The 26,772-nt window shown below is 46.6% G+C and overlaps 1 protein-coding gene across 2 annotated transcripts in view; it reads right to left on the reverse strand.

Annotated features, from left to right (window-relative positions):
- Trio (trio Rho guanine nucleotide exchange factor) overlaps positions 1-26,772 on the reverse strand; it is a 286,543-nt gene that overhangs the window by 92,620 nt on the left and 167,151 nt on the right. For both annotated transcript variants that reach the window (XM_041632132.1, XM_041632133.1), the window contains exons 14-29: positions 25,917-26,112; positions 25,058-25,224; positions 22,659-22,778; positions 20,974-21,165; positions 20,462-20,611; positions 18,244-18,358; positions 15,633-15,748; positions 11,356-11,478; positions 7,380-7,574; positions 7,167-7,282; positions 6,443-6,509; positions 5,795-5,904; positions 5,154-5,223; positions 4,541-4,630; positions 2,512-2,604; positions 1,122-1,233 (exon numbers count right to left, since the gene is read on the reverse strand). In XM_041632132.1, coding sequence (XP_041488066.1) covers positions 1,122-1,233; positions 2,512-2,604; positions 4,541-4,630; positions 5,154-5,223; positions 5,795-5,904; positions 6,443-6,509; positions 7,167-7,282; positions 7,380-7,574; positions 11,356-11,478; positions 15,633-15,748; positions 18,244-18,358; positions 20,462-20,611; positions 20,974-21,165; positions 22,659-22,778; positions 25,058-25,224; positions 25,917-26,112 — 2,032 coding nt within the window. The remainder of the gene's footprint in view (positions 1-1,121; positions 1,234-2,511; positions 2,605-4,540; positions 4,631-5,153; positions 5,224-5,794; positions 5,905-6,442; positions 6,510-7,166; positions 7,283-7,379; positions 7,575-11,355; positions 11,479-15,632; positions 15,749-18,243; positions 18,359-20,461; positions 20,612-20,973; positions 21,166-22,658; positions 22,779-25,057; positions 25,225-25,916; positions 26,113-26,772) is intronic.

Below are 26,772 nucleotides of genomic sequence, written 5' to 3' on the forward strand. Positions count from 1 at the left end.
CACCTGAGGTCTGGTCTAACTCCACATCACAACCCACATTCCTGTCTGATTCTTTACCTCTTCGGCCTGGATGTCCCTGAGACCCTCTGCTCAGGTCCTAGTCTAGTGGAGACAATGTCACTAAGCCGTCTTCTGTGAGTCTGAAATACTCTGCACTTGAATCAGCCTGGACCTGGCAACACTGTGGCCAAGTCCAGGACTTAGCAAAGCGGCCCCTGGGGCAGAAGCTGCTCACTACCTCCCTTTTCGGTCTCTTCTTTAGAGCAGGCATGCCCTCTAGGGCCACCATAAGCTGCTCACTGCCTCCCTTTCGGTCTCTTCTTTTAGAGCAGGCACGCCCTCGAGGGCCACCGTAAGCTGCTCACTCACCAGTCCCTTCGCGGCTAGGAAGAACGAGGCACCTCAACTCAGAGAAGTGAGAAAATAAATGCATACCGCTGGGTGGGTTCCCTACCCACATGTTTCCCTACTTCCTGTGAGGCGGAAAGTTAATGTGGCCCTGCAGCTTTCCAGGACAAGTAGGAAATACATAGGATGGAGAGAAACAGGCCAGAAGACGCTCCTTCCCCTTTGGAGACATCATGGAGAAGTCAGTCATATATCTGACAGCAGAGGAAGAAAAATCTGTGTTGCCTGATTTGAGTTTCTGCTACATACTGGCACTCGTGTTCTAATTAATAAATTTCTTATCAATAAAATAATATAAACTAGCACAAGCATTAGGGAAAGGCCCATTGCAGTGCTAACCTTGACCACACAGAAGCAACTTTATTAAATAGAAGTATCAGTGCAAAGTGGACTGGCTATAATACCTGCTTGACACATTAGCCTCATTTCTGTTCATCATGTCACACACTAAATTCACTTGCTTCACAAGATGCCTGCTTTGTACAAGCATCAAGCAACTGATAACCTTGGTTCTCAATGTCTCCATCTACTGCTTACACCTCTCTAACAGGTGTCAGGAAAGTCGGATGGCATTAATAGAGATAGGTGACGCAAAGTGCTCCTGGCGTGTGGAATGGCATGGCTGTTCCCGAGTCAAGAAGATGATGATCCCTGTATACAGAGCATCATGGAGATGATGTCACTGCACGTTAGGGGCAGGGTGCACCTGTTACCTTCCAGCATGCTCAGGTGCATGGCATCGTTGGCTCGCTTTGGAACGCTAAGCATCACCTCGAGGCCATCTTTAATCTCCCCCTTTCCTTCCTCACAGCACGTGAGCAGCTCCTGGGAAAGAGCAACACCGTGAAATAGCAAAGGATTGCAAAGATGCTCTGCCAGCAGCAGCCTAGCAGATGGCAGAAATCCATGAAAACACAGAGCATTCAAGAAATAAACTACCCAACTGGGAATTTTTCTTATTAAAAAGCGAGTTACTCAACAGGCAACTACCTGAATGAGGACAGTGGAGGAAGACAGAGCTGGTTGCCATTGATATATCAGTCAAACACGGTATCTCCAAAATGAGAAAATAGAATGCTATCGGTTTGTGAAGGAAGTTATGGCAGACTCCACCTGCCCCTGACCACATAACTGCACAATGCCAATATCTAGCTGGACCCTGCATCAGAACAGCAACACACCACAGGCCACCCATCCTCAGTGCAGAGTGCTTACGGGGACTCTACAGACGAGCCATACCCTCCTGTGGGCATCTACGTGTGCAATTCTACTTCCTACTTGAAAAATCATCAGCTGTCACGTGGGGAGGACAGCAGGGAAAGCACGCTTACACCCGAATGGGTGTCACGACTATCCTTAGTCAAAGTGACAGCAATCTTGTATGTGCCGTGTACAGGAGGGACACAGCAGTATGGTCAGCAGTAAGCTTGGAGGGTCTAGGGCAGTGATTCTCAGCTTCTGAGTTGAGATTCCTTTGGCAAACCTCTATCTCCAAAAATATCTACATAGAATTCTTAACAGTAGCAAAATTACAGTTATAAAGTAGTAATAATTTCATGGTTAGGGTCACCACAAGATGAGGAAGTATCTTAAAAGGTTACAGCAATTAGGAAGGCTGGGGACCACTGTGCCAGAGGAACTCATCCCTGACAGGTGCCTTCATTTGTGGTCAGATATTTACGCTCTATGGAGCGGGACAGAAACTCCTTGAGAGTACAGAGCGCTTCAGCTCCTGCCTGTGGAGACCGCTTTCCCACCTAGGAGGTCTGATGTAGTCTACTACTGCTCCCACGTGGAACTTTTTGGGAAAATGAGGTAAGATTTAGAAATAGCACAATCTTAGTGGAAACATAGGGTGAGAACAAAGCCTTTGATTCTGAGGGCAATAAGAGACAAACTTAAAGACAAAGCACTTTTATAGAATTAGCAGGCAAAGGGGAAATTATCTGGATATAAACAAATTTAATTTTGCCTTCTGGCTGACTTTATGCTCATAGCAGCTACAGATTTCTGTAGGGATGGTAATCAATCAAGTCACTCAGTAAGATTTCAAATACATAAGTCCTCAGGAGACTTTGCAGACTGAAGAGGCTTCATACGTACCTTTAAAAGGAGCTGATACTTTGTTATTCGCTGAACAGGTTTAATCAGGTAGGAAGAGATGGAATTGGCTAACCCGTGCCGCTGCTGTATCTCCTACATTTAAATAAAAACAGAAACGGGAAAGTCTTATCATAGGGTCAAACTATTAACAAATGGCAACACTATCACATCAGTGACAAGTGTGTGATCCAAATCCATGACCAGTGTCTGAGCCTGCTCAAATAAGCTCTTCTTTCTTGGAGGGCTGTCAGAACCCCAGCATACACTTCTCCAGGTCACATGGGAGGACGGCAGAGCACCGAGCAGAAAGGGGGCTGCAGTATGCCAAGCCACAGTGTGTCTAGTGTGTTCTTTTCTACTGTGCATCTTGCGATCATCGTGCTTACAAATCTGAGGCTATTGTGTCAGGTTCCTCAGAGAAGGCAGGAATGCCATCCAGCACTTCACAGTGCTCACCAGCTAGCTAGAGTAAAACACATGACAGGTGTTCTGAAATGCTTCTTCTGGGGAAAAGGATAATCGAAGGGAGTAAGATGTCCAAAGAATGGAGGACATTATAACCAAAACCTCTTTAAAAGTCAAAGTAGGCTCTGTGAGTTCGAGACCAGCCTGGTCTACAGAGCTAGTTCCAGGACAGGCTCCAAAACCACAGAGAAACCCTGTCTTGAAAAAAACCAAAAAAAAAAAAAAGTCAAAGTAGGCCAGGTGGAGGTGGCGCACGCCTTTAATCCCAGCACTAGGGAGGCAGAGGCAGGCGGATCTCTGGGAGTCCGAGGCCAGCCTGGTCTACAAGAGCTAGTTCCGGGATGGGCACCAAAGCTACAGAGAAACCCTGTCTCGAAAAACCAAAAAAAAAAAAAGTCAAAGTAATCCTGCAATGGACAGCAAAGACATGTATCGGTCAGGTAGGTATAACTTCCTTTATTCCTGAATGCTTAAACACACAGGGTTTTCAGAAGTTATCCTGTATTTCTCTATCTGGGGGCCCCTGTGTGGATGCCAGAGGACACTCATGAGGTTGGTTTCTTCTTCCATCATGTGGCCCGTATGGTCGAGTGCCTTACTTATGAGCCATCTTGTTAGCCCAACAGGGTTTGTTTGTTTTGTTTTAAAGTTGTGGCTGCGCACATGCTCTCTCTGCTTAGGCTTTCTAGACTGTAGCTGCATGTGAAATAATACAACAATCACAGCATTAGGCCGGGCAAGGCTTCACTATACACTGAGTCCTCCCTGAGCACAACAGGGTCATCCCACTACTCCCTGGCCTTGTCACCACAGGTACACAGCACTCAGTACCTTCTGCCAGTCACAATCTGCCACATATCTGACTAGTTCTGAAACCCAAAATACATTTAATAATATTGTATCCCTCGCCCTTTACAGAAACAATATCTCTGCACCATCTTTGAAAAGCAGAGGACCCCCATGCTAAGCCTAGTCAAGCAGACAATTGACGGACATCTACTTGACCTGGTAGTCAAATTGCTAGGACTTTCCTGCTAGGTCACTTTCAGAAATGCATGAGATTAGTAAGTTTATATCTTTTATGTATACTCTTGCATATAAAATTAATGGTAATATATAAGGGATAGTTACAAGTATGTCTATATTAAAGACTGAAATGTCTTATACATATATGATTTCTAATACAATAGATGCATTCTAAGCAGAAGCACATATAAGAAATCTCAAAATAGGGGCTGGTGAGATGGCTCATGGGTAAAGGCACCTGCTACAGGGCCTGACGACCCAAGTTTCATCTCCAGGAGCCAGCCACACAGTGGAAGGAAAGAACCAACTCCTGAAAGTTGTCCTCTAAGCTACATGCATATGAGCACACATATGTGCATACACGCGCATGCACACAAACACACACACTAAATACAATGTAATAAAACATAAAAGAATACTCCAGTATAAACATGAGAGATGAAAAAATATTATCCTAGCAGTGTGGTAAAAGTTACACTTCACCGGTAGTGAATTCAGCTTGGACATTCTCATGGCACTTTAGTAATTGGATACTTACATCAAAATAGGACCCTGCATGTTCTAGTATTAACTGAGTAGAATCAGGCTTATTTTTGCAGTATGTGACGTACATCTGAAACTTGTCTGCCTATAACAAAAAAAAAGAGAAAGAGAGGGAGAGGGAGGGAGGGAGGGAGGGAGGGAGAGAGAGAGAGAGAAGAAAAGAAAAGAAAAGAAAAGAAAAGAAAAGGAACATTTTATTTCGGTATCTTCTCCCAACCACAAGTCACAACATAAAAGCCTTTGATATGGGAGATAACTTCTCTGGACTAAGGAAATAGAAGCTTCCACAGGAGAAACTGTTTTAGAAGAAAAGCCACTGCACTAAGAGGCCTCGTCTGGGCAAGAGCCTCTTCCCTGAGCAGACCAGGCCCTCATGCAGGACAAACCCCAACATCAACCAGAGGCTTGGCTTGATGTTCTAGTTCAAGCCATCAGTATGACCAATAAGAACACATCCCAGTGGGACCAACGGGAATCTCTCTCTGGGAGGGAAGGTGTACTTTTCCATGTGCCAAGGAAGCAGAAGAAGACAGCAACCAAGAAGTGTACAGAACCCTCCCTGCTTCTTCCCACCATGTGAGAGAGAACGGGTAGTGGGGGCTCTTTACCCAGGTGACAAAGCAGTGTCCCACATCCTCTGGCAGCTGCTCGTACTTCTCCAGTTCCTTTAGGAAGATGCTGTAGAGGAGAAAGAGGTTGTTATGAAGGCGTCGAGATCATTTTACTAGTAAGATACGCCAGAGTTGGAAAACTTCTGTGTCCTCTGCATTTTAAGGTTTAACAAAATTTGTAGCTCCTGACTAGGGTAAGTTACTCTAACTTGAAGCGGTCCTTTTGGTGTTCAAATCTTTCCTAACAGAAACTTCACACCAGCAGTCTCCTCGAGGAAGACACTAGTGTTAGGCAGCTGGAAGAAAATACTAAGGTCTCATTCACAAGCAGAGCCTAGAAAGGTCACCTCCTAGGAATCCAGAGTAAACAGTGGATACTGGGGACTGGGAGAGTCAAGAGGGGGCATGGGGAGAGGCTGGTCCACAGGAGGCCCATCACCTGGTCTCACTACAGTGACGTGAACGCAATGAAAAACACCACATTCCATGTTTCAAAGTAGAAGAAATTGAAATATGCATAGCTGACTGGCTCAGGCCGAATTTCAACAGAATCACTGAACTCTGCTAAATTCAGCTGTAAATCTTTTTTCGTAATGGAGTATCACCACAGTCTCCCTCGACCAAGTGAAGCTGCTTACTTGTTGTGGAACTCGTAGATTTCCTGCATGTTGCCAAAGATGATGAGTTCTTTGTTGACGATGCCTGGGGGGATCTCCTCCACCCCGCTGGTCATTTCCCACAAGTAGGTCTGCCCAAGAAGGAAGCAAAGGGATAAAAAAAAAAATCAACTCCAACTTTCAAGAAGCAGCCACTCCGACAGCCTATAAACAGGGACCGGGAGCCTAGGAGTGTTTGTAAGAGTGGTCCCTCTGAGCAAACATGAAAAACGTCTCTTTTTATAGTTGCTGTTAACACTTGGGAAGATTTATTATAGGTCTTTAGCTTATTCCCAGCTTCAAAATTGGAACGAAATCTGTCACAAGGTAAAAATACAAAACAAAATAACAAAACCAAGCAGGGTGTGCCCGAGTACCAGGCGCCATACAGTCAGGCACATTTCTTTGAAGCTGCTATTCTCTACACAAAGAATGTGAGCCAGGCTATCCATGTGACAAGTGAATGAGAGGTTTAGTGCTGTGTCATCTCTGCAGTGAGCCAACACACTCCTGGAACACCACAGAACACGGGGAACATGGACGCTACACTGTCACTATTCCGATAACCAGCAACAGAGTAATAAAACAGCAAGCTGAAACTCAGTCTGAATGAACAAGGAGAAGACTTACATCCATGCACTCGCGAAGGTCTCTCACATAAGCCTTTTCAGTCTGAATTAGCTCAGCCATTATGAACCTTGAACAAAAAATTGTTCAGCTCAGTTAAGCTATATACTTATGACTCTTTATTGTCATCTATTTTATAGAGATTTATTAAATAAATAGAGAGCCTAGAAGTATTATACCTAAGGTAAAGGCTCGAGGGAGGTAAATCAAGAACAGACAGAACGACAGTCATCTACTAATTCCAAGATATTTGAAAACACTCGACCAGAGCGCCTATGGCGACACCCAGGCTGCCCAGCTCCACTGTGGACTGTGGCTTGACTTAGTGCCTTCCTCAGTCCATACCCTCTGGATTCCAGATACACTGTTCCTTCCCAGTTCCCACAGAATGATAACCAAATCTCTCCTCACACTGCCAAATATCCCCGGGCAACAAAACTACCAGAGCGGGAACTCAGTGGAAGTAGGGAGATCTTTAGTTAGTAAGCATAGCTTACAAACTTTTTAAATACCTACATCTGAGTTGTCAGTTTTCTCTACCACTGTTAGCAAGCAATTTGCCAACCTAGGAAAGGAAGGCACAGAGAAAACAGGACAAGACACCGAGTCATGTGATAAGAAGTCAGCTCTCAGAGAAGTGAAATCTCAGCAGACACTTGACTGCCACGCTTGCCCAGCAGCCTGTCTGCAGGCTGGCTGACACTCCCTTCAGGCAATGCTGGCTTACTCTTTCCTGCGGGCAGATTTCCGTTTCTCTTCATTGAGTTCGTGAGCAGCGTCCCGAAGCTTGACCTCTGACCCAGGGATGCTGGCAGGAATGATGTCCAGCTGAAGGCTTTTGCTCTGTGGAATGAGAGTCAATGAAGCCAGTTAACGAGAGCAGCTGAGATGGCATGGGACCAAGACCACGACTTGTCCAAGGGTGTACAAAGCAATTCACCGATTTGTTGGAATCTGAAGAAATCCCCAGGGCTTTCTCCAAAGAGGTCCGGTACTTCTCCATGCGCAGAGAGAAGTCTCTATACCTCTTATCCACCGCGGTCACACATTTTTTTATCTCTGCTGCATGGGCATGCCCTTTTTCACAAAAGCCATCGGCCAGCTGTATCAATAGCTTCACTCTCTCTTTGGTTTGCTGCGAAAACAACAGGAAAGTGCTATGAGGCACGTGAACCCAACGCACAGGGGAAGTGGCACCCTGTCTGCCCTGAAACCATCCAGCCTGCCTCCCAGAGGCTAGACTGCCAATCTTCCCTCTGTTCTTCCACAGTGAGTGGAGTTCCTATGAGCTCAAAGTTAGAACTGAGTGTATCTGTCAAGGGTCTCCTCTGGTCAGTAACAATCTGCAGAATGGTCAGTGAATGAATGAATGAATGAATGAGGAGGTCCATGCAGGAGATTCTTTAGCTTTATTCTACTTCTTTGCACAACAGATGTGTGTTGCATAAGCAGTTCCTTGCTGCATACATGTTTTTCTATGCATCTAGTTCTGACCTCCAGATCTTCAGGGACAACCAGGCACCAAGAACAGCCCACAGGAAAACTCACCAACAGCAAACTCTCTTCTGAGAAGCAGTTCCATTTTTATAACAAAGGCTATTTCACTTTATGCACACAGAAAAGTATGAAGTCAATCAAGACTCCGTACTTTCCTTAGCGTTAGGGCTTGCCATACAGCAAAGGTTATGCACACGCAGCATCAGCTTCACCCAGCTCTGACTTCTCAGCATCCTTTCACGTTACCACCCTGATAGCTACTACTGGGTTTTCCTTGAGATCTGACATTTCAAGGAAGCAAATTATTGTTTCAAGGAACCTGCTTTTCTCAGTTACACTTTAAAAATAAAACAAGAAATATCTATTTTCATTTTATGTGCATGGATGTTTTGCCTACACGTACATTTATGCACCACCAGTGTGCTGGGGCATCAGATTCCGTGGAACCTGAGTTTCAGACAGCTCTAGGCCATCATGTGGGTGCTGGGAATAGAACCTGGGTCCTAGGGAAGAACAGCCAGTTCTCTTAACCACTGATTCATATTTAGAAAATCAACTGAAAATTGTTGAAAACAAAGTCAGATTTCAACTCCCATTCTAAACTATCTGATTTTGTAAATGTGAAATGAAAGTTTTGAGCCAGAATTCTCTGGGAAACCTCCCTAGTCTAACTTCACAGCAAGACCTGGGGTTGAGTACCTAGTTCCCATTACCTGGCTCAGGTCTTCCTCTGGCTCTGTTTGCAGGTGCTTCTGCAGAGAAGACTATACCTAGATATCCCCAGAGAATGTCCCTTCACATCTCTTCTCTAATAAAAACCACCTTCCTAACAGTCTCGTGGACCACCTTCCTAAGTATCCCGTGGATCATCTTGTTAACAGTTCTGTGGACCACCTCCAAAGCACAGTTGCTCTATGTCAGTCACTCTTCGATCTACTTATTATTTTCTAAGATGGTGTAAATTATTTCTATCTTTTGTATGACTGTTGTTTGTCTTTCTGGTATGAATGTCACCTCCAGAAGCAGGGGGTGTTATATACTAATATCTCTTCCACTGTGGTGAAGTCCACCCGAGTAAATAACGCTAAATCTGCACAGACAAATTTTAACGGTTTAAGTACCTTAAGAGCTGAGAATAAATAAGTAAAAATAAAAATAAAGACAACACAGTTTGCCGACCTTAATACAGTAAACAAAACCTAATATAACATAATGTTTAACAAAATCAATAGTTAGTTGTACAGACTTGGGAACAGCGTGGTCAGATGATACAGTTTTAGATTTTACAAAACACAAGATTCAAAGATATGCAACCCACTGCCTTAACCTTCCAATAGCCACACTCAAACTCAATAGGAAGGAATGTTTGGGAGTAATGGGAAACCTCCCACACCTATTGCCCTAGTGAATGGAGTGGACCCATCACTGAAATCAACAGCAGTGCAGCCCCAGGGCTGTGAAGAGGCTAAGGAGACCAACATGACTGGGAGCTGAGCAGAGGAGGAAACAGCTGTTTTCTGATCTACCTCTGGGTGCAACATTAGGCACTTCCTTAACATCCTTCCAATCAAAGGATCGCTGGAGAAAAACAGAATTGTAACACTCCCAGTACTGATGATTTTGTACCTTTACTAACAAAACACGAATTACATGGCTGAATGTGCTGTATCCAGGGAATGGAAAGCCACGGTCCTCACACCTTTGATGCAGGACCAGTCTGCTCTCTGGGTGTTCTCGGGATCTCTAGGAGGGGGCATTTTCCACCCTGCCTGAGTCCCACCCTCCCCAGTGCCCATCATCCCACCCAGTGCACTAGGGAACCAGCTCTCTGCAGCCCCAGTGCATGATGATCAGGACCAGGCTACCCAAGGCCCAGCACACTCAGAAACTGAGGGGAAACGGAAGAGAGGCCAGGAGGAGGATCCACAAATGTTACAGAAGCAAAAACAGAAACAGGCCAAACACAAAGTAGCTATTGTGACATCAATTGGTGGGAAAAGTCCTCTTTATGTCTTCAAAGCTGGTTAAGGGCCACATAAGACAGTTATTCTAGATGTTTTGGGTTTTTGGAGACAGGGTCTCTCTCTATAGCCCTGGCAGGACTGAACTCATTATGTAGACCAGGCTAGCCTTAAATTCACAAGAGATTCATCTGTCTCTGCCTCCCAGGTTCTGGGATTACAGGTGTGTGCCATCATGGCCAGTCCCTCTCTCCCTCCCTTCCCTCCTTTTAGTCTCTCTCTCTCTCTCTCTCTCTCTCTCTCTCTCTCTCTCTCTCTTTAAAGATAATTATTCCTGTTTCTTTACAGGAATACTTATATCTTTTTGTAAAAAAAATATGTTATTCAGGTTGGTCAATTATTTTTCACTCTTAAATCTGAAATAACTGTCAGCATCTTCTAAAAACTCAAACATACTGTTAAAATGTATTTTAAAAAAATCTTTCAGCGTGTGTGCACACACCCACACAAAATAAAACCAACCATTTACTGAATATCAAGCTAGGGGGTCACTGAATGAGACTTGCTGTTAAGCTGGAAATCTGAGCGCGGTCCCCAGGATCACAGGGTCAAAGGAGAACCAACTCCCACCAGCCAGCCTCAACCCCTCCATGTATGCTGTAGCATGTATAGCTCAACACAAATAAATGGTATTTAAAAACAAACTCTGAGGACAAAAAAAGCAGCAAAATCATAGAGAAGGGAACTAATTCTAGGCAATTCAAAACACCCTGAGATAAAGACCAGAACCAGCCCCTGAGAAGCACGCTTTCGGGAACAATCTGTGTCAATGTGTCTGTTTACTTATAGTCCAGGTGACACCAAGATACAATCCATCTGAAATAGGCATCCAATTCTCTTTTAAAGAGGAAAGCGGCAACGCCTCTAGTGTCTCAAACAGGTGAACAACCAGTAACCGAGACTGTGACATCAGCTTTGCCAGCTGTAGCCACAGACGGTGTTGGGAACGGACTGTGCTGAGTGGTACCACTGTGGTGCTTTCCAGGAACTGGTGATAAGGAAGGGCAAGGCACAGAATACAGAATCAGATGATCACACACCCCCTGGTGTTTCAGAAAAACAGCAACACTTGATAAAATAACTCAAAAAGCAAACAAGAGGAAGACAGCCAAGAAATAACACAAGAAACAAAGCAAAAGCTAGAAGACATGGAGGTTGTTGCAGAAATCAGGTGAACACATCACAGGTAAACAAAGTGAGACCATTAAAGGCTCCCACCGGGGAAGAACATCACATCAGCTCAGCCTATGGCACCTCACTGGGCAGCCATTTCTCCAGCGTCACAGGCCTCTCTCAATACTGCCTCTGACAAGTACCCTTCCCTGAAGTGGATGTTCTGGGTTGTAGTGGGAGAGCCGAGAAGACTCGTGGACCAGAAACCCATTCCTGCAGGTTTACCTTGGCCGTTATCTGAAACTCCTCATGTTCTTTCAGCAGCTCCTGGGTATGCTGGATGCTGGACCCTGTAGAGGTGTGTGTGGAAAGGTAGAACTCCCCGTTGTCATGGATCCACTCTAACGCCTACAGGAGAGCAATGCAAACACGTTTAGGGGAAGCAGACATCACTGCATGCCTTGTCGTGTAGGCCAAGGTTGGCACGCATTAACAACCCCTCATACAGATACACGGCTGATAGGAGCATCACGGCTCCAGGGTTAAAGAGCAGGGCAGGGCAAAAGGGTTCTGTCACCAACATGACAATGGTTCAAAGAGTTCTTATGACCATGACCCTAACAGCACAGTCAGAGAACCTCTACTCAATGTCTCTTTTCAAGAACACAGAGGTGGGCTGGGAGAAGGACAGAGAAAGCCATAGCTTTCTAATGCTACAGGGTTTCAAGTCAAAACAGGTGTGCCTTTCTAGCCTTCGGTTTCCTTCCCAGACTACTACGTCCCTGGAACCACCTGGACTGATGCCTACACTTCACTCGTACTTGGGGGTGGAGAGGACCCATCCCACAGTATGCATAATCTTACGCTCAGGAGAAGCCAGGACTTCGCCTTCCCAGTCTAACGACAATGCTTGAGGAAAGGTGTCAGTGCTTAAAATGGAATCGGACTATTTAAACAAGTCCGAACAGGCCAAGCTAAGGAAAACCAGCATTTTAAAAAGCAGGAACGTCTCTGTGTCCCAGAGTCCTGAAGCCATCTGTGCTAACATGTTGCTGCTGGAACACCCACTTAGCTTCTCTTTCAGATACGTCACTGCATTGTTGGCAGTGTGTGCACATGTGCACACTGCATGTGCAGATGTGAAGGTCAGAGGTTAATTTATGATGTCACCACTCAGGAGCCAGCCACTCTCATTTTAGGGAGTTTCTCCCATTGGCTTGGGACTAATCAAATAGGCTATGCCTATCTCTGCCTCCCTCAGCACTGTGATTTTAAGTGTATACCTCCATAGCATGACTTTGTTTTGTTTTTTGCTCAACTTTTTTTTAAAATGTCGGTTCTGGGGTTCAAATTTAGTCCTAAGAACTTTACCTCCTATGCCACTGCCCCCAGTCCCACTGTGGAATTTTTGTAGGAATTCAAGCCATGGGGCAGTTCAGCTATCAGCTGGACATTTTCTTCTTTGAGCTTAAATAAAGATGGTCAGTCCATCTTGGAAACAATGTTAACACTGGCAAAAATGAAGGCCCCATTGAAAAGTGTTTCTGAGTACACACTGTAGAGGCAGATGACCTCAGGAATAAGAGTGGCCAGAACCCCAGGCTGCAGCCAGATTCCATGAGAAACTAGGGAGCCAGATGCCTGCCCCTCAGCTTACAAAGTGCAAAGGAGACAGACGAAAAGTGAGTCAGATCGCAATCCCGATGAGAAAAGGAGGACCGTATCAGGAGGGCCATGGGAGGCGGGGTCTCCTGTGGGACTTGCAGGCGAAGGAGCAGCCCGGGGATGACATGTGTGATCAGAGGCCAGCTCGGCCTGCCACAGGAGAGAAAGCAGAAGAGGCCAGAGCAGAGGCTGGAGAGCAAGTGAGCCCACAGAGGTGCGGGCAGAGCTTGAAGTTCTTTGTAGTCGCGAATATGGGCACTGTACAGAGAAGGATGAAATGGAGACTGAGTGGAAATGGCAGAGGCTCTGTTGGGATGGGGAGGGTAGAGTGGGGCACACAGGAGGTCAGCACCCCCAACTAAGAAACAAAAGGGGGGCAAGGAGAACAAAGGAAAGGCAGGGATGGAAGACACACCTGTCACTCCTCACTGAATTACCATGAGAGTGGGGCCCGGGCACAGGGACTCAGGAGAGCAGCTTAGCTTCTGGTGAGGCCAAGTGGAGACACGCTGAGGAGTACCAGAAATTTATACATTTGGGAGCCGAAAATAGAGGTCAGGGCTGGGAGACACCAGGGACAGATAAGAGGAGAGGAAGTATCAAGAACAGCCTGAACTCCATCCCAGGCAGCTTCAGTGGTGGAGATAAGACAGGAAGCCCTGGGAGGTGGAAGCAGGAAGGGCCAGGGGAATGACAAGCCCAGAGGTGGTACCATGGAGACCATGCCCCTTTCCACACTGCCATCCACTTAGAAATCTTAGCATGCGACACTGAAAACCACAAAATCTGAGGGAGCATGGTCTGCCGTGAGCCGGGGATATCTACCAGATGCCATGGGTCCATGTGGAGCAGAGCTCAGGTCAGCAGCCTGGCAGGTCCCCATCAGCAATGCCAGAAGGACATGAAGCTGTGCTCCCTGCAGCTGAACTCAACCTAACCGTGTGAAAGGATGTGTAACACTGCCTCGTTAGGAACCAGAGCCACCTCCATAACATGAAGCACCGTGCAGTGGAGTGTCATGAGACACCACAGCCCGCCACTGTGCGGATTTGATCACAGATGAGAGAAGAGGTCAACAGAGAACCAGATCCAAGCTCCAGAATCTGTAGGTAGTTGAGACGTTCTCAACATGGCTGCCCTTTGAAACTAACAAATCAGCCTGGAACAAAATCTATATGCTATGTGAGAAACCTAAACTGAAATTTCATTTCTCCCTGGCTGGCAAGGCCTGAATGAATGTTTGGGGTCAGGCGTGTGGTGCTGTGTGTGGTTTCACAAAGAGCCCACACTGGACTCTCAGGACAGAGGTCAACACTGACTGCCCACAGGAGCAGCCCTGGGTGGCAATCACTTCACACAGAGGATATCCACCCCAAGCCTAGGCACACTCACGTTTTTTTTTGTTTTTTTTTTTTCATTTTTTTTTATTATTGAGAAAAGGAAGAAAAAAAAAAGACAAGTTTCCACCTCCTCCCAGCCTCCCATTTCCCTCCCCCTCCTCCCACCCTTCTCCCCCTCCTCCCACTCCTCTCCCCCTCCCTCTCCAGTCCAAAGAGCAGTCAGGGTTCCCTGCCCTGTGGTAAGTCCTAGGTCCTCCCCCCTCTGTCCATATCTAGGAAGGTGAACATCCAAACTGGCTAGGCTCCCACAAAGCCAGCAACTGAGACAGTGGAGCTGATCTACTGGGAGCTCACCAAGGCCAGCTGGACTGTGACTGAAAAAGCATGGGATAAAACTGGACTCTCTGAACATGGCGAACAATGAGAGCTGATGAGACGCCAAGGACAATGGCACGGGGTTTTGATCCTACACACTCATGTTTTGAGGGAATGAAATTAATCCTGCATTTCTCTGCCTATACTAAAGCCAAGAGAACTGAGATGAATTTTACTGCTCAAGACATAAGTAAATAGATTACTTTAAAATGAAGTTCAGTCAGTCTGAAGACAGTCTCCCCATAAGCACTTTATCCCACAGTGCCCTCAGGATATAATGGACCCTTTCATGTCTCTGCCTCAGCCAAACTCAAGAACCCTTTTTGATTATCTTGAATTATTAGAAATTCTGTCATGTTTCTCATGTAGTTTTAGCTCAAAATTTACCTGAAAATTCACTTTTTCCTTAATATATAAACACAGCAGTGTAAGAGAGAAAGCACCTGCTGAGTTTCTATACGCACTTACCCAGGACTCGACAAAGCTTTGGAAACAATAATTACATCAATGACTTGTACTTGGCAGCTCTAGGTGTGAGGTGAAGGCAGGTCGGGAAAACCAAATGGCACACTTGTACAGCATGAAACAAACAGGGCGTCACACTTTCACAGGCTTTGGGGCTTTATTTTTGTTACAAGCTTAAAGGACATGATTGTTTCTGCCATCAGAATGTAGTGCGTTAAAGAGGGCTTTTATAACAAAAATCTGCCCATGTAGGAAAGGAGGTGTGAGCATGGGTGGAGCACTACTGCTGAGCACTCACCCTGTGTGAGCATGGGTGGAGCACTAACTGCTGAGCACTCACCCTGTGTGAGCATGGGAGGAGCACTAACTGCTGAGCACTCACCCTGTGTGAGCATGGGTGGAGCACTACTGCTGAGCACTCACCCTGTGTGAGCATGGGTGGAGCACTACTGCTGAGCACTCACCCTGTGTGAGGATGGGAGGAACACTAACTGCTGAGCACTCACCCTGTGTGAGCATGGGAGGAGCACTAACTGCTGAGCACTCACCCTGTGTGAGCATGGGAGGAGCACTACTGCTGAGCACTCACCCTGTGTGAGGATGGGAGGAACACTACTGCTGAGCACTCACCCTGTGTGAGCATGGGAGGAACACTAACTGCTGAGCACTCCTGTGTGAACATGGGAGGAGGGCGTGGGGAGCCCGGTATGCACTGACCTGTTTGGCGCTCCTTTCAAAGACCACATACTGCTGGCACTGGTCCAGCCGCCTTTTTCTCATGGTCCAATAATGTAATACCCTGTTTTCCCGCTGGAAGAGTTCATTCAAGATATCTGAGATGAAAAAGGAAAAGATGTTGGTGCTTGTTCTCCACTGAAACACTAGAATCTCTTGTTTTCACTTAGATGTCTCTGCTTATTTCACAGCAAGACAGGCTAAGAAAGACGCTGCTCCTGTCTAAGATCTCAGTCGGCACCTGGAGCAGACTCCTTATCCTCTCACCCTTGAGTCTGAAGCCACTGTGAGATACATATGAAAGTCTGTCTTAAAATAACAGTGCAATAGAGCTAAAATAATTAAAAATAATTTGTTGTTTCCTTATACTTGTTAATCATAAAGCCTTAGGAGGGGAAGGAGGGAATTAGAGAAGCAGAGGACCAGGAAGCAGTGAAGGCAAAAATACCTTACATAGAAACTAAAACTGATGAACAATAGCTACTGTCAAAACATTGGGCACATAAAAAAAAAATCAGGAAAAACTACTGGGACATATAAGTCACAGACCTAATTTGCTAAACAGATATCTCTGAAACTCCACAGATAGCTCGGACAACCTATTCTAATTTCTGACCTCTGCTGCCACCTCCTGAGGGCTGGAATCACGGTAGTACACCGTCATGCCTGGTTCATGCGGCACTAGGGACTGAACCCAGCACTGCCCAGATGCCAGGCAAGCACACTGTCAACTGATCTACATCCTCTACATCCTCGTGGTCCACTTTTCACTTTCGACTTCTGTTTATTTGGTGCTGAGGAGGGCATTTGAAGGGATTAGGACATGTGGCCTTGTTGGAGGAAGTATGTCACTGGGGGTGGGCTTGAGATTTCAGAAGCTCGAGCCAGACGCAGTTGCACACTCTTCTTGCTGCCTGATGATCCGAATGGAGGACTCTAAGATCCTTCACCATGCCTGCCTGTATACATGCTGCCGTGCTTCCTGCCATGAAGACAATGTAAGCCAGGCTCAATCAAATGTTTTCCTTTAGAAGACCTGCCGTGGTCAATGTGTCTCTTCACACCAATAAAACCCTGACAAAGACAATACCTTTAAGTTTTCTTTTTTATAGTAAATTCATTCTAGAAGATAGTAAAACAAAGAAAAAGCTTCGGAAAAGAAGTGTCAAGACAGAAATCCATGTCAAACCATTGATACTTGTAATATAATTTGTCACATTAGGAAGTCTTAAAAGCAGCAGGCTGTGTGCTTTGTGAGAAAGCACAAGAGTCTCATCTGTGCATCAGCTCAGCGGCCACACTGCTCTGCTGCACGGAAAACCTCAGCCAGGTTAGCAAAGTCAGTTCAGATTTTATTTGGTGACTTGTTGAGTTCAAGTGGGGCCATCATGTGACCATGGGTTCAGTCATCCACTGGGGCCCATGAGCTCATGTTAATTAATGAAGACAACGTCTGCCTCTCTTCCAGATCTCTCAGTGCCAATAAACAGCTCAGCAACGGTGCAGAGTCCCGGGGCCATATTTCCAGTTATTGAAAGCAGAGCAAATCCGAGATAAGGTTATCTCACTCTAGAAACCAGGCTACCCTCCAACTCAGAGATCTGCCTGCTTCTGTGAATGCTGGGGTTAAAGACGTGGTCCAGCACACCCAGCTATTTTGAAATTTTTAAATCCATCAGAGTATTAAGCTACCACTTCCACCCAAGCGCTGCATGTGAACGGCAATTGGTGCATCAAGAAATCCCTCTGCTCACGTTTCCAGCTCTGAGTAGTAATAAGTTGTTCAAGAAGCAGCTAAGCACAGTGTTAACTGCCTTCGGGGGTCTGGGGGTGGCTCTAGTTCCTGAGAGACTATGAGACCGTTGTCTGACTCCCTGGATTGATCTCACAAGTCCCAGGTAGTCGCATCTGCCTGCCCTCATTCTAAGAGATGCACAAACCTTTTGTCACCAGTTATACTCCAGGAGAAACAAAGTATTTCCAGCAGTCCACAGTCTCCATTACTCCAAGACACAAGCGTCCATGTCACAACGCTTGCAGATAAAGCTCAGGTTCAGCTGGGTGAAAGTGGTTACAGCAGCTACTTACTCTGTCTGTATACCTCAGGCTTCATCTATTTCACGTTCTATATATACCAACCCCACTAATTAAACTTGGGTATAAATTTCCCCAGACCTTTTTCTATCAATCTACATGTAAATTAATTTAAAAAATTGTATTATACTCAAGTGGTACAAACTATATAACACTTTGCAGTTTGCTTTTATCGTTAACCATGTCTTAGCTATACATCACTGAAAGCATTTTGTAGCCACAATACTGGTCCATGATTTTGAGTTAGCTTTTAAAACGACTCTGCATTTAAATAACTGCCATCTTCATTTCTGATGTATGTCCACTCACATACATTAACAGGCACGGACAGTAACTATCCGCCTGACACAATGTTTTCTGTTTTGCACATAGCTCACTCAGTATATTACTGGGCTACGTATTTCTTGGCGTCCGTTACTGAACTGCCAGCTAATGAGGCTGTCATTAGCATGACCTGACACTTAGGACAAACAGGGAAGCGGAGTGGCAGCATGCTCACTTTTCACTTGCTGCTCCGGGGCTTTGATGTGCGTCACCATTCCTGGCATGCTCACGCTGTTCCTGTGCAGGTATTTCAGAAAGACGTCTGCATTTCTTCGGGCCAGTGTGCAAGCCTAAGAAACAATGGAGGACAAGGTAGCGGTCATGTGATTCCTGCAGATATGTGTCTGGGGGACAATGTATCGGTCATGTGACTAATGCAGATATGTAACTGGGGGACAATGTATAGGTGATGTGATTCATGCAGATTTGTGTTTCTGAGAATCTAGAAACGCCAATCTCATAAGACTTTATCAGAAGTCTTTTACTTAACAGCCACTTGGCTAACTTATGGTTTACAAAATGCAGAGATTAAATTCTATTTAAAACAAAAAAGAAACAGACTCCTTCACTTTGCAAGGTCAGATCACGTTAGGACTGCTGAGTAAACAGGCTGCGTGGCAAGACACCGAAGGCAGAACCCTTCCTTTTCCAGTCAAGCCCTGAGGTCCCTGGCAGCTCCAGACCACCATGCAGACTAATGGGAAGCTGGTAGCACAGGGCCCAGCTACACTGGGCCTAGATTTCTGTAAAGGCCAGACTGACAGTAAATACTTCCAGGCTCTCTGCCCCTCCTCACAGATGAGACTGTCATACAATATGTAAAGGAACCCGAATGGCCAAACTCATCCCTCAGTTCTTAGTGTGAAATCCTCAAAACCTGGGGAGTTGGTTATTTTGCATTGCGGCGGTGGCACATGACTGGGGACTGCTGATGTGCTAGGCAACCCTGGGTGATGTCATCAATGTACAGTAGATCCTCAGTGTGAGGACTGAGGGGCAGGAACACCCACAGACGCACAGGTCCCTTCTACATCCTCACCCACACGGCTTTTCCTGTGTAATTTTTGTGAAAATATGTTAACTAAGTGGTATTCAATTCCTATTATGCACATTCTGGAGCAAGAGAGGCAAATCTCCCAACTAAAGCACCTCACGGCGGTTGGTATAGTAAACCAACAACAGAGGCCAGCAGGGAGTAGACCCACGCTCTTGTTTGACACAGTTACAATTAGTGTATGGAAGCTACAATGGTGGTCCCATCCCAACTTACTCAACACCAGGATCCCTGTGCTCTCTCTAAGGTCCCTAACGCAAAGAGTCACAATGCTGTTTTCCAGACTAAACAATCCTGTTGGTAGATGACCTTCAGACCCGGAACAGATCAATGGGAGGCAGAATGCTGAAGCCGTGAGAGAAACCACCCTGTGTAAAGTGACGAAGACAAGCGAGCAGCCACATCTCTGATGGGCCCAGGTGCCAGGAGCTAGAGATGCTCAGGGCTTATTTAAAAGTTCAGTGTGGACGCATCCCCGCGGCCAGTGTCTCTGAACATCTGACCACTTCAAAAAATGTAACTGTAGCCGGGCGGTGGTGGCGCACGCCTTCAATCCCAGCACTCGGGAGGCAGAGGCAGGCGGATCCCTGTGAGTTCGAGACCAGCCTGGTCTACAAGAGCTAGTTCCAGGACAGGCTCCAAAGCCACAGAGAAACCCTGTCTCAAAAAACCAAAATAAATAAATAAATAAATAAAAAAATGTAATTGTCTCAAGGCACAGTTGTGACTTCTGTGTGAGCCAAAACGATGTACATAAAAACGTGATGAAGCACTTCTGAGAGCCAGCATTTAACTTTCTCGGAAGAAGACAACCTGTGTGAACAGGACTAAGAGGCTGCTTCCTGAGGCTAGCACCCACTCTCAGCCACAGGCACTGGTGTCCACCCTACCTTGGTGTCTCTCCATCTTCCAAGATGCCATCTGTAGGCCTAAAGAGGCTGAATGTCCAAGCTATAGGTATTGTGCTTCACACCATATCAACCAGCCAATTACTTCCTGTCTGCAAAATTCACGGGGCTTCCTTCCTGTTAGTCGTAACTTTGCCTCAGAGAAATCTCATCACTGTAATACCGTTACACAGCACAGTAACCTCTAGTCAAACGTTATTTGCAGACTTCTAGTTCATTCTCCATGAAACTTGTAAGACAGTGAGTTTCACGGAAGTGATCAGACTGTTATCAATGTTATCAGCCCAGTCACTTTCCACATGAGGCAAGAGTTAGGGCCGTGTGTGTTCAAACTATACATCTACGTCTGCACCCACAACCTAGAATCACTTCTAAATGACAGTCAGGAGACCCTGTGGCCCTCAATCAAGCCGTGTGACCCAGCCCTATACCTTCAGGAAGGCCTCCTTTTGTTCGAGGTGTTTGCTAATCATGGGCGTGACGTGGTCAGTTTCAGAATTGGGTCCCAGCTTGTCGGCCCCACCGCACCAGTCCTCTTCTCTTTTGTACTCCTGCTCCAGGCTCTCCAGGACACTGCAGACCTGCGGGACAAAGATCCAGGCTCAGGAATCACCTAGCACCTGCTGTCTAACCGGCTACAGGCCACCACGGGCTTTGCCTGAATTGAGGCTGGCAGGGAGGGATTTAGAATAGAAGCAAAGCCAGAACTGAGTTTCCTACTGCCCTGATGTTTTCCCACACGAGAGAAAGGCTGTGTTTTCTCAGCTGCTGTCACTCGCTATTCTCGACAGCTGACGGAGCAAGGGAACTCACTGCAGAGCATGCCCTCTGTTTCACCTGGACCTGAGTGTTCACTACTGTTATATGTCAGTGGGGGCGGAGCTGTCCCTAATGGCAGAACAGTCAGTCACCAGGAGCCTAGGAGCAGGCCCTCTCTGCCCACCTGCTCTGAAGTCTTGTAGAAGGCGACTGAGGCATTGACGAGCTTGAGGCGATCTTCCATCTTGAGCATGAGCTGCTGCCAGTGTGAGGCCACCTTCTCTGCGCAGTCGCGGATCATGTCCATGTCATAGTGGTTGGCCTGCAGCATGGCCTCGGCCTTCTGCTGGACCTGCAGGGCACTCTGGTGTGTTTTCTAGACACAGGAAAGACGGGAAGGCTCATTCAGCAGGGCCTCACACACAGAGGCAGGAACTGGAATGCTCGTCATGGCTAAGAGAATCAAGCCTAACTACTACTCACTAGGATGCTTTGCCAATATGGAGGGTAGTTCTAGGCCTGGCAGCAACCAAGCTGATATTTAATTTATCTAATGAAGGATGAACTGCATTAAGACTTCTCAGAATGGCACTCAGCTGTGGGGTTTTCCATTTGAGAAGCAACAGGAACAACTCTTAGCAACTGATATTCTAAAGCTCTGTTCAACTCTGCCAAGTCTATTATCCCTACCGACTTTTTGTGACAGCCACTGCAGGCAAAACAACAAGTGGGAAAGAAAAGGCTATAGTGAATGCCTTTTCATTTCATTTCCAACTGGAGCTCTAGACTCCAGTGAAAAGAGTTTTGAAGAACTAGCAATTTTTTTAAAAGATGAGAAAGAGAGAAAAGAGGCTGAGAATGTTTCAAGCCACACCCAAAGAAAATCACATGGTAAATGAAACCTGACGTCTGAATGCCAGGGGCTCTGCAGGTAAGATCTAGAACTTGAGGCACCAGCAGCAAGGGCACTCAAGCACCTTGGAAAAACAATCATTCATTTCTCCTGATACAGTGGGAATAATCCTGTAAACACTGACTATAGATTCCCAAGTGACTGACTTGACCTTGATGACCAAAAGCCCTGGGCATTGCAGCTATGCAGGTTTGCAAGGCTACCTGGAAGAGGCTGCCACTGGCGTGAGTACCTGACACTATACTGACGTCGGGAATAAAACAGAGCTGGCTTCTCTGGCTTTTTCTCCAGTAACATCAAGGTTTCTATCCTCAAACACCCCCTTTTGAAGCCCTGCCTATACCCTGAGATCACTCATCACAACTATTATCCACCCCTAAAGAAACCCATTCTAAAGCAATTAGTGCAATACTAACAGCAAGGGTGAGTTGTCCAGACTGGACACGGCTTCTGGCTGCTGTCTGGTGTAGTATTGCCGCTCAATCTATAAAGGTGAATCCTGTTGCCTAAGCAAGTTCGGAGAGGTTTGTCATCAGAATGACTACTGTCTGGTCATGGCAAGAGACCCTTCACACCCCTAGCGCTCTACTTTATCCAAACTGGTTACATATAACACTGTGCCTGTAAGGTCAGCAAGATATTACAGTGCCCCAGCTCAGGCTCCAATTTGAGCTCCCAGATTTAAGATACTTCTAATCAGAGATCATGCATCCTGCTAAGTAAGACCCTTTCATGGGAATGGGACAGAAGGGGCCCTGGACACTGGATACTTGCTTCAAGATGTCCTCATTTCACTGCAGCTGTGGGCTGTTTCTTTCTCCACAATCAATGGGGAACTGATGAGCACTGTCTTCCTTTTCCATTCAAGCCACAGCTGGCTCCAGTGGTTGGTGCCACACCAAGAATTATCAGGCTGGTCTCTATGCTGGAAGGTCCACCCTCAGGCACTGCCTTACCTCAATTGCATGCTGGAACTGCTCGTGTTCTCTCTGTAGCTGCTCGGCTTCCTGCAGTGAGCTGGCGGTAATGAGGCCAGCATTTAACATGGACTCTCCATTTCGGATCCAACCCAGCACCTGAAACAGGACACAGGGTAACTGTAAGCCGAGGAATGTCCAGTGCATCCTGCAAACCACCTGGGATGGGGGATGGGTCAGCAAAGTGGTATAGAGCAGTAGCTCTCAACCTTTAGGTCACAACCTTTTCATGAGGGTCACCTAAGACCATGGGATATTTATATTATAACTCATAATAGTAGCAACATTTCAGTTATGAAGTGCAATAAAAATAAATTTATGGTTGGGGGCACCCTCAACATGAGGTACTGTATTAAAGGGATGTGGCATGAGGAAGGTGGACACTCATAGGGGGGCAGCACTGACTCCCTGACTATCCTGACACAGCCCACAGTCCCTGAAGGGCTCTCATCATAAGCACTGCCTCGAAAGTACTGCGCGTCTGCTGTTTGAGAAGGCAGAGGAGCTCAGCAGGCTGTGCAAACACAGACCAGAACAGGTCAGGCTCCACATTCTAAGATTTCTGCATCCTTTGAGGGAGCCCTGCTACTTCCTGTTCAGACTCTTACTGCTAATCCACAGCAAGACTGGTCACCTGCTTAGTAAGGGCAGTCCGTTTGCTTCACTGCCTTCCTGTGCTATGGCCGGTGTTAAATGATAGAACAGCCAAGGTGTGAAATAGGCTGCACTACGATGCTCAGGGGCCAAACCATGAGACTCCCAAGTTCACACACAGGAAGAAATCAATTTGGACAGGAGAGGACACCATCACTGCGGAAGCTCATTCTGGATTGCGGCTGAGACCCCAAGGTACATGCATAACATTTTCCTTTTGTAATACGCTTAAAATGAAAACAATTCCCAGCTTTTGGTGAGAGCATTTAAGACACCCAGTCTGGCCTGTGATTTGGAACAGAAGTCTCTGGGTCAGTTCTGAAAACTGCTTCTTCTGACACTTGTGCTGCTCTTGCCTTCAGGTTCCTGATGCCTGCGAACACTGAGGTAAGGACTGGAGGTGCGACTGTTATCTGGCTCCCTGTGCTCCATAGTTTTATGTCAACTGCCACAAGCTAGAGTCACCAGAGATGATGGACCCTCAATTAAAGTCTATAGGAGCACAGGCAAGCTTGTAAAGCATTTTCTAAATTAGTGATTGATGGGAGAGGGCCCAGTCCCCAGCACATTATAGGTGGTGCCATCCTTGTGGTGCTGGTCCTGGGTTCTATAAGAAATCAAGTTGAGCAAGTCATGAGGAGCAAGCCAGTAAGCAGCATCCCTCCATGGTCTCTGTATCAGCTCTTGCCTCCAGGTTCCTGCCCTCGCTGCTTTTGATGATGAACTGTTATATATAACTGTGGTTGAAATAAACCCTATCCTCCCCAAGCTGCTTTTGGTCATGGTGTTTCATCACAGCAATGATAATCCTAACTAAGACAGTACACATCAGCAAAATCTGAGCCCGTTATAGCACATGGGACACTGAACAGGTCAACAACACTGCAGACTCATTGTGTGGGTAAAACGGCCTTTTAAAGCCACCTCGGCAGTCTAAGCAAAGGCAGTCTGCAAAGGGCATAATTACTAGTCATCTCTTGAACAAGTGGTTTTTCTTGAGGCAAAAAGAAACATTTGCAGGTTACAATGCTTCATTTCCTTCTACTGTTTATACTGATGGCATTAGCAACAACAGGCGTCCCCTGATCACATCTGGTGCAGGAGCATGCGCTCTCCTGTGAATATGACCCACATATGCACCACACCAGGCTGTGTCTGAGGCTCCAGCACTTCCTTCAACAAGGCCAACAAGGGTGTTCTATGGCATGGACAGAATATAACAGCCCCACTTCTCCATTAAGCCCCTTCACTGGAGAACTCCAATGTATCCCTCACCATGGGTTCAAGAGCAATATCTACATATGATCCCTGCTGGTGTTTAATCCGTCCTTGCTTTAGCCTCAACACCATGTGGTATTATACTTAATATGCAGATAAATCAAGAGACCCCCCCCCCCCCAACTTTACAGTCCATGGCTTTAACAAAAGCTTAGTGAAGAAATACTGCATTTCCTTAGCCTAGGGAGTAATGTGCTTTAAGCAAGAGACCACCAGATAGCAAAACAAATGCAAGGATGACCTCCTCACGGGCTGTGGCTACTGAGTTGGGCGCTCTTCCACTATTCAGCCAGCCATCCGGATAGGCTATGGGTTCCACTTTTACCATAAGATGCTGTCTTGGGGTATGTCTAACTTTACATATCAGGACAACTACATGGAGACCATGGGAAATCCTTCCTGAAGCTGACATGCCAGAATTCCCATCATGCCTCAATGTCACGCACCTGCTTCACTTCTGCCTGCAGGTGGCGCAGTTGCACACACTGCTCCAAATGTTTCCGGTGTTGTTCGGCAGCTAGATCCAACTCCTGTTGCTTTTCATGAAGAAATTCCAGGAGGTCCTGGACCCGGGTGGCCATGTCCACATCTCTGTCACAAAGCAGCTCCACACCTGTGAACAGTGGTGGGAGACCCTAGAAGCCAGCTCACACCTGCCACCTCCTCCTCTCACCTAGCAGGGCACTACCCATGTGGTGTGGGAACTGCTTGTCCACTGGGCACCAACTGTACTAGCCAGCAGGTTCAGAGAGGCCCGGGGCAGCAGTGATGCATTTATACAGACATCCAGCGCACTAGGGTGTGAGGAGTCGCATAGGTGAGCCAACCAACTGCACCTCCTACCGCAGGGACTCAGTGACAGAGTAGCAGCTGACAGAAGTGAGTGGGTGGTGCACTTCAGGAAGTATTTAAGTGGCTATGTGTAAAGCGAGCAATGCATGCAGGACTCTGCAGTGTAAGCTCCCCGTGCGACAGTCACATACTGGGGCTGCAGTGACATCTGCTGGACACAGAAGCTAAAAATAAGGAATGTGCAAACACCGCCTTGGGTTTTACATTGCACTCCCAGAGACAGCCAACCACTTTGCACCATTAAGGTTCTTATTACTTGAAACAATTCTGGAAACACTTAACGGTAAGTTTCCTAAGCATAAAGCTAAATGTGACTGTACTGTGTGAAATTAAATGCAAATACTTCCTTTAAAAGAACTGGTCTTGGCAGGTGATGGCTCAGCATTCAATCATCCAAGTGCTGCGGTGCTGGAAAGAACCCACAGCGGGCATAGGATGGAGGACCTTTCTTACCAGAGGCCTGGACTTCATTGACATATTGCAGAAGATCCTGTCCTTGGTGGATGACGTCGAAAGTCAAATTATTCATTGTCAGGGCTTTGTCTGCGTGGTGCTGCAGGCGCTGCTCGGCAATGGTCAGGTCCTCTGTATCAAAGTCATTCATTTGCTGGGAAAGCTCATCATTCCACGACTCGAGGTCGGAGATGATCTGAGAGAGAGGAGCATCTATGCAAATCAGGGCTTACAACACACGCCACCACATCTCACTGTGTCTGAGCCAACGGTCTAAAGAGGGCACGGAAGCCACATGTGTTTGGTTTTGTGGGATAGAGATCGGGCTTCAATAAAACCAGTTCAAAAACTTTTAAATTAAAGAAACAAATGGACGCAGAGTTGGAAGGGGCTCCTACCCTCATCAGATAACTGTTATTGAGAAAAGGCACCAAGGCCTGGTGTACAGTAGGCAGGTGTTCTGCCACTAATCACATCAGCAGCCTCTGGAAGGAGAAAGCAACTATCTCAGTACTCTCAGGTGAAACATGTATAAAAACATCTACCTACGAGATGGAGAAGAAAACAGAAAATTCATTTTTACAATTCTGACACAATAGTGGTCCCAGGCACCATCATCAAGGCTTGGTGAGCTACCATGGCAAAGGCTGAGAGGGGATTAAATGACCAGCTATCAGGGTGACCCCACGGCACTGCGTCTCAGCTGCCCCACAGTTGTCAGAGAGCGGGACACGCTGCCGCGGTGCACGAAATCGACGGCTTCTGTAACCTGCTGCCTGGCATAGGAGCGTGACCTAGGACACTTGTTCTGTAGTTTCCACCCAGGGTAAGCACGCGTTTGTGCTTCCTGATGAGG

This window comes from Microtus oregoni, unplaced genomic scaffold (assembly GCF_018167655.1).
Source record: "Microtus oregoni isolate MIOR12 unplaced genomic scaffold, Mior012 000040F_ref0000088, whole genome shotgun sequence".
In the NCBI taxonomy this organism is placed as follows: domain Eukaryota; kingdom Metazoa; phylum Chordata; class Mammalia; order Rodentia; family Cricetidae; genus Microtus; species Microtus oregoni.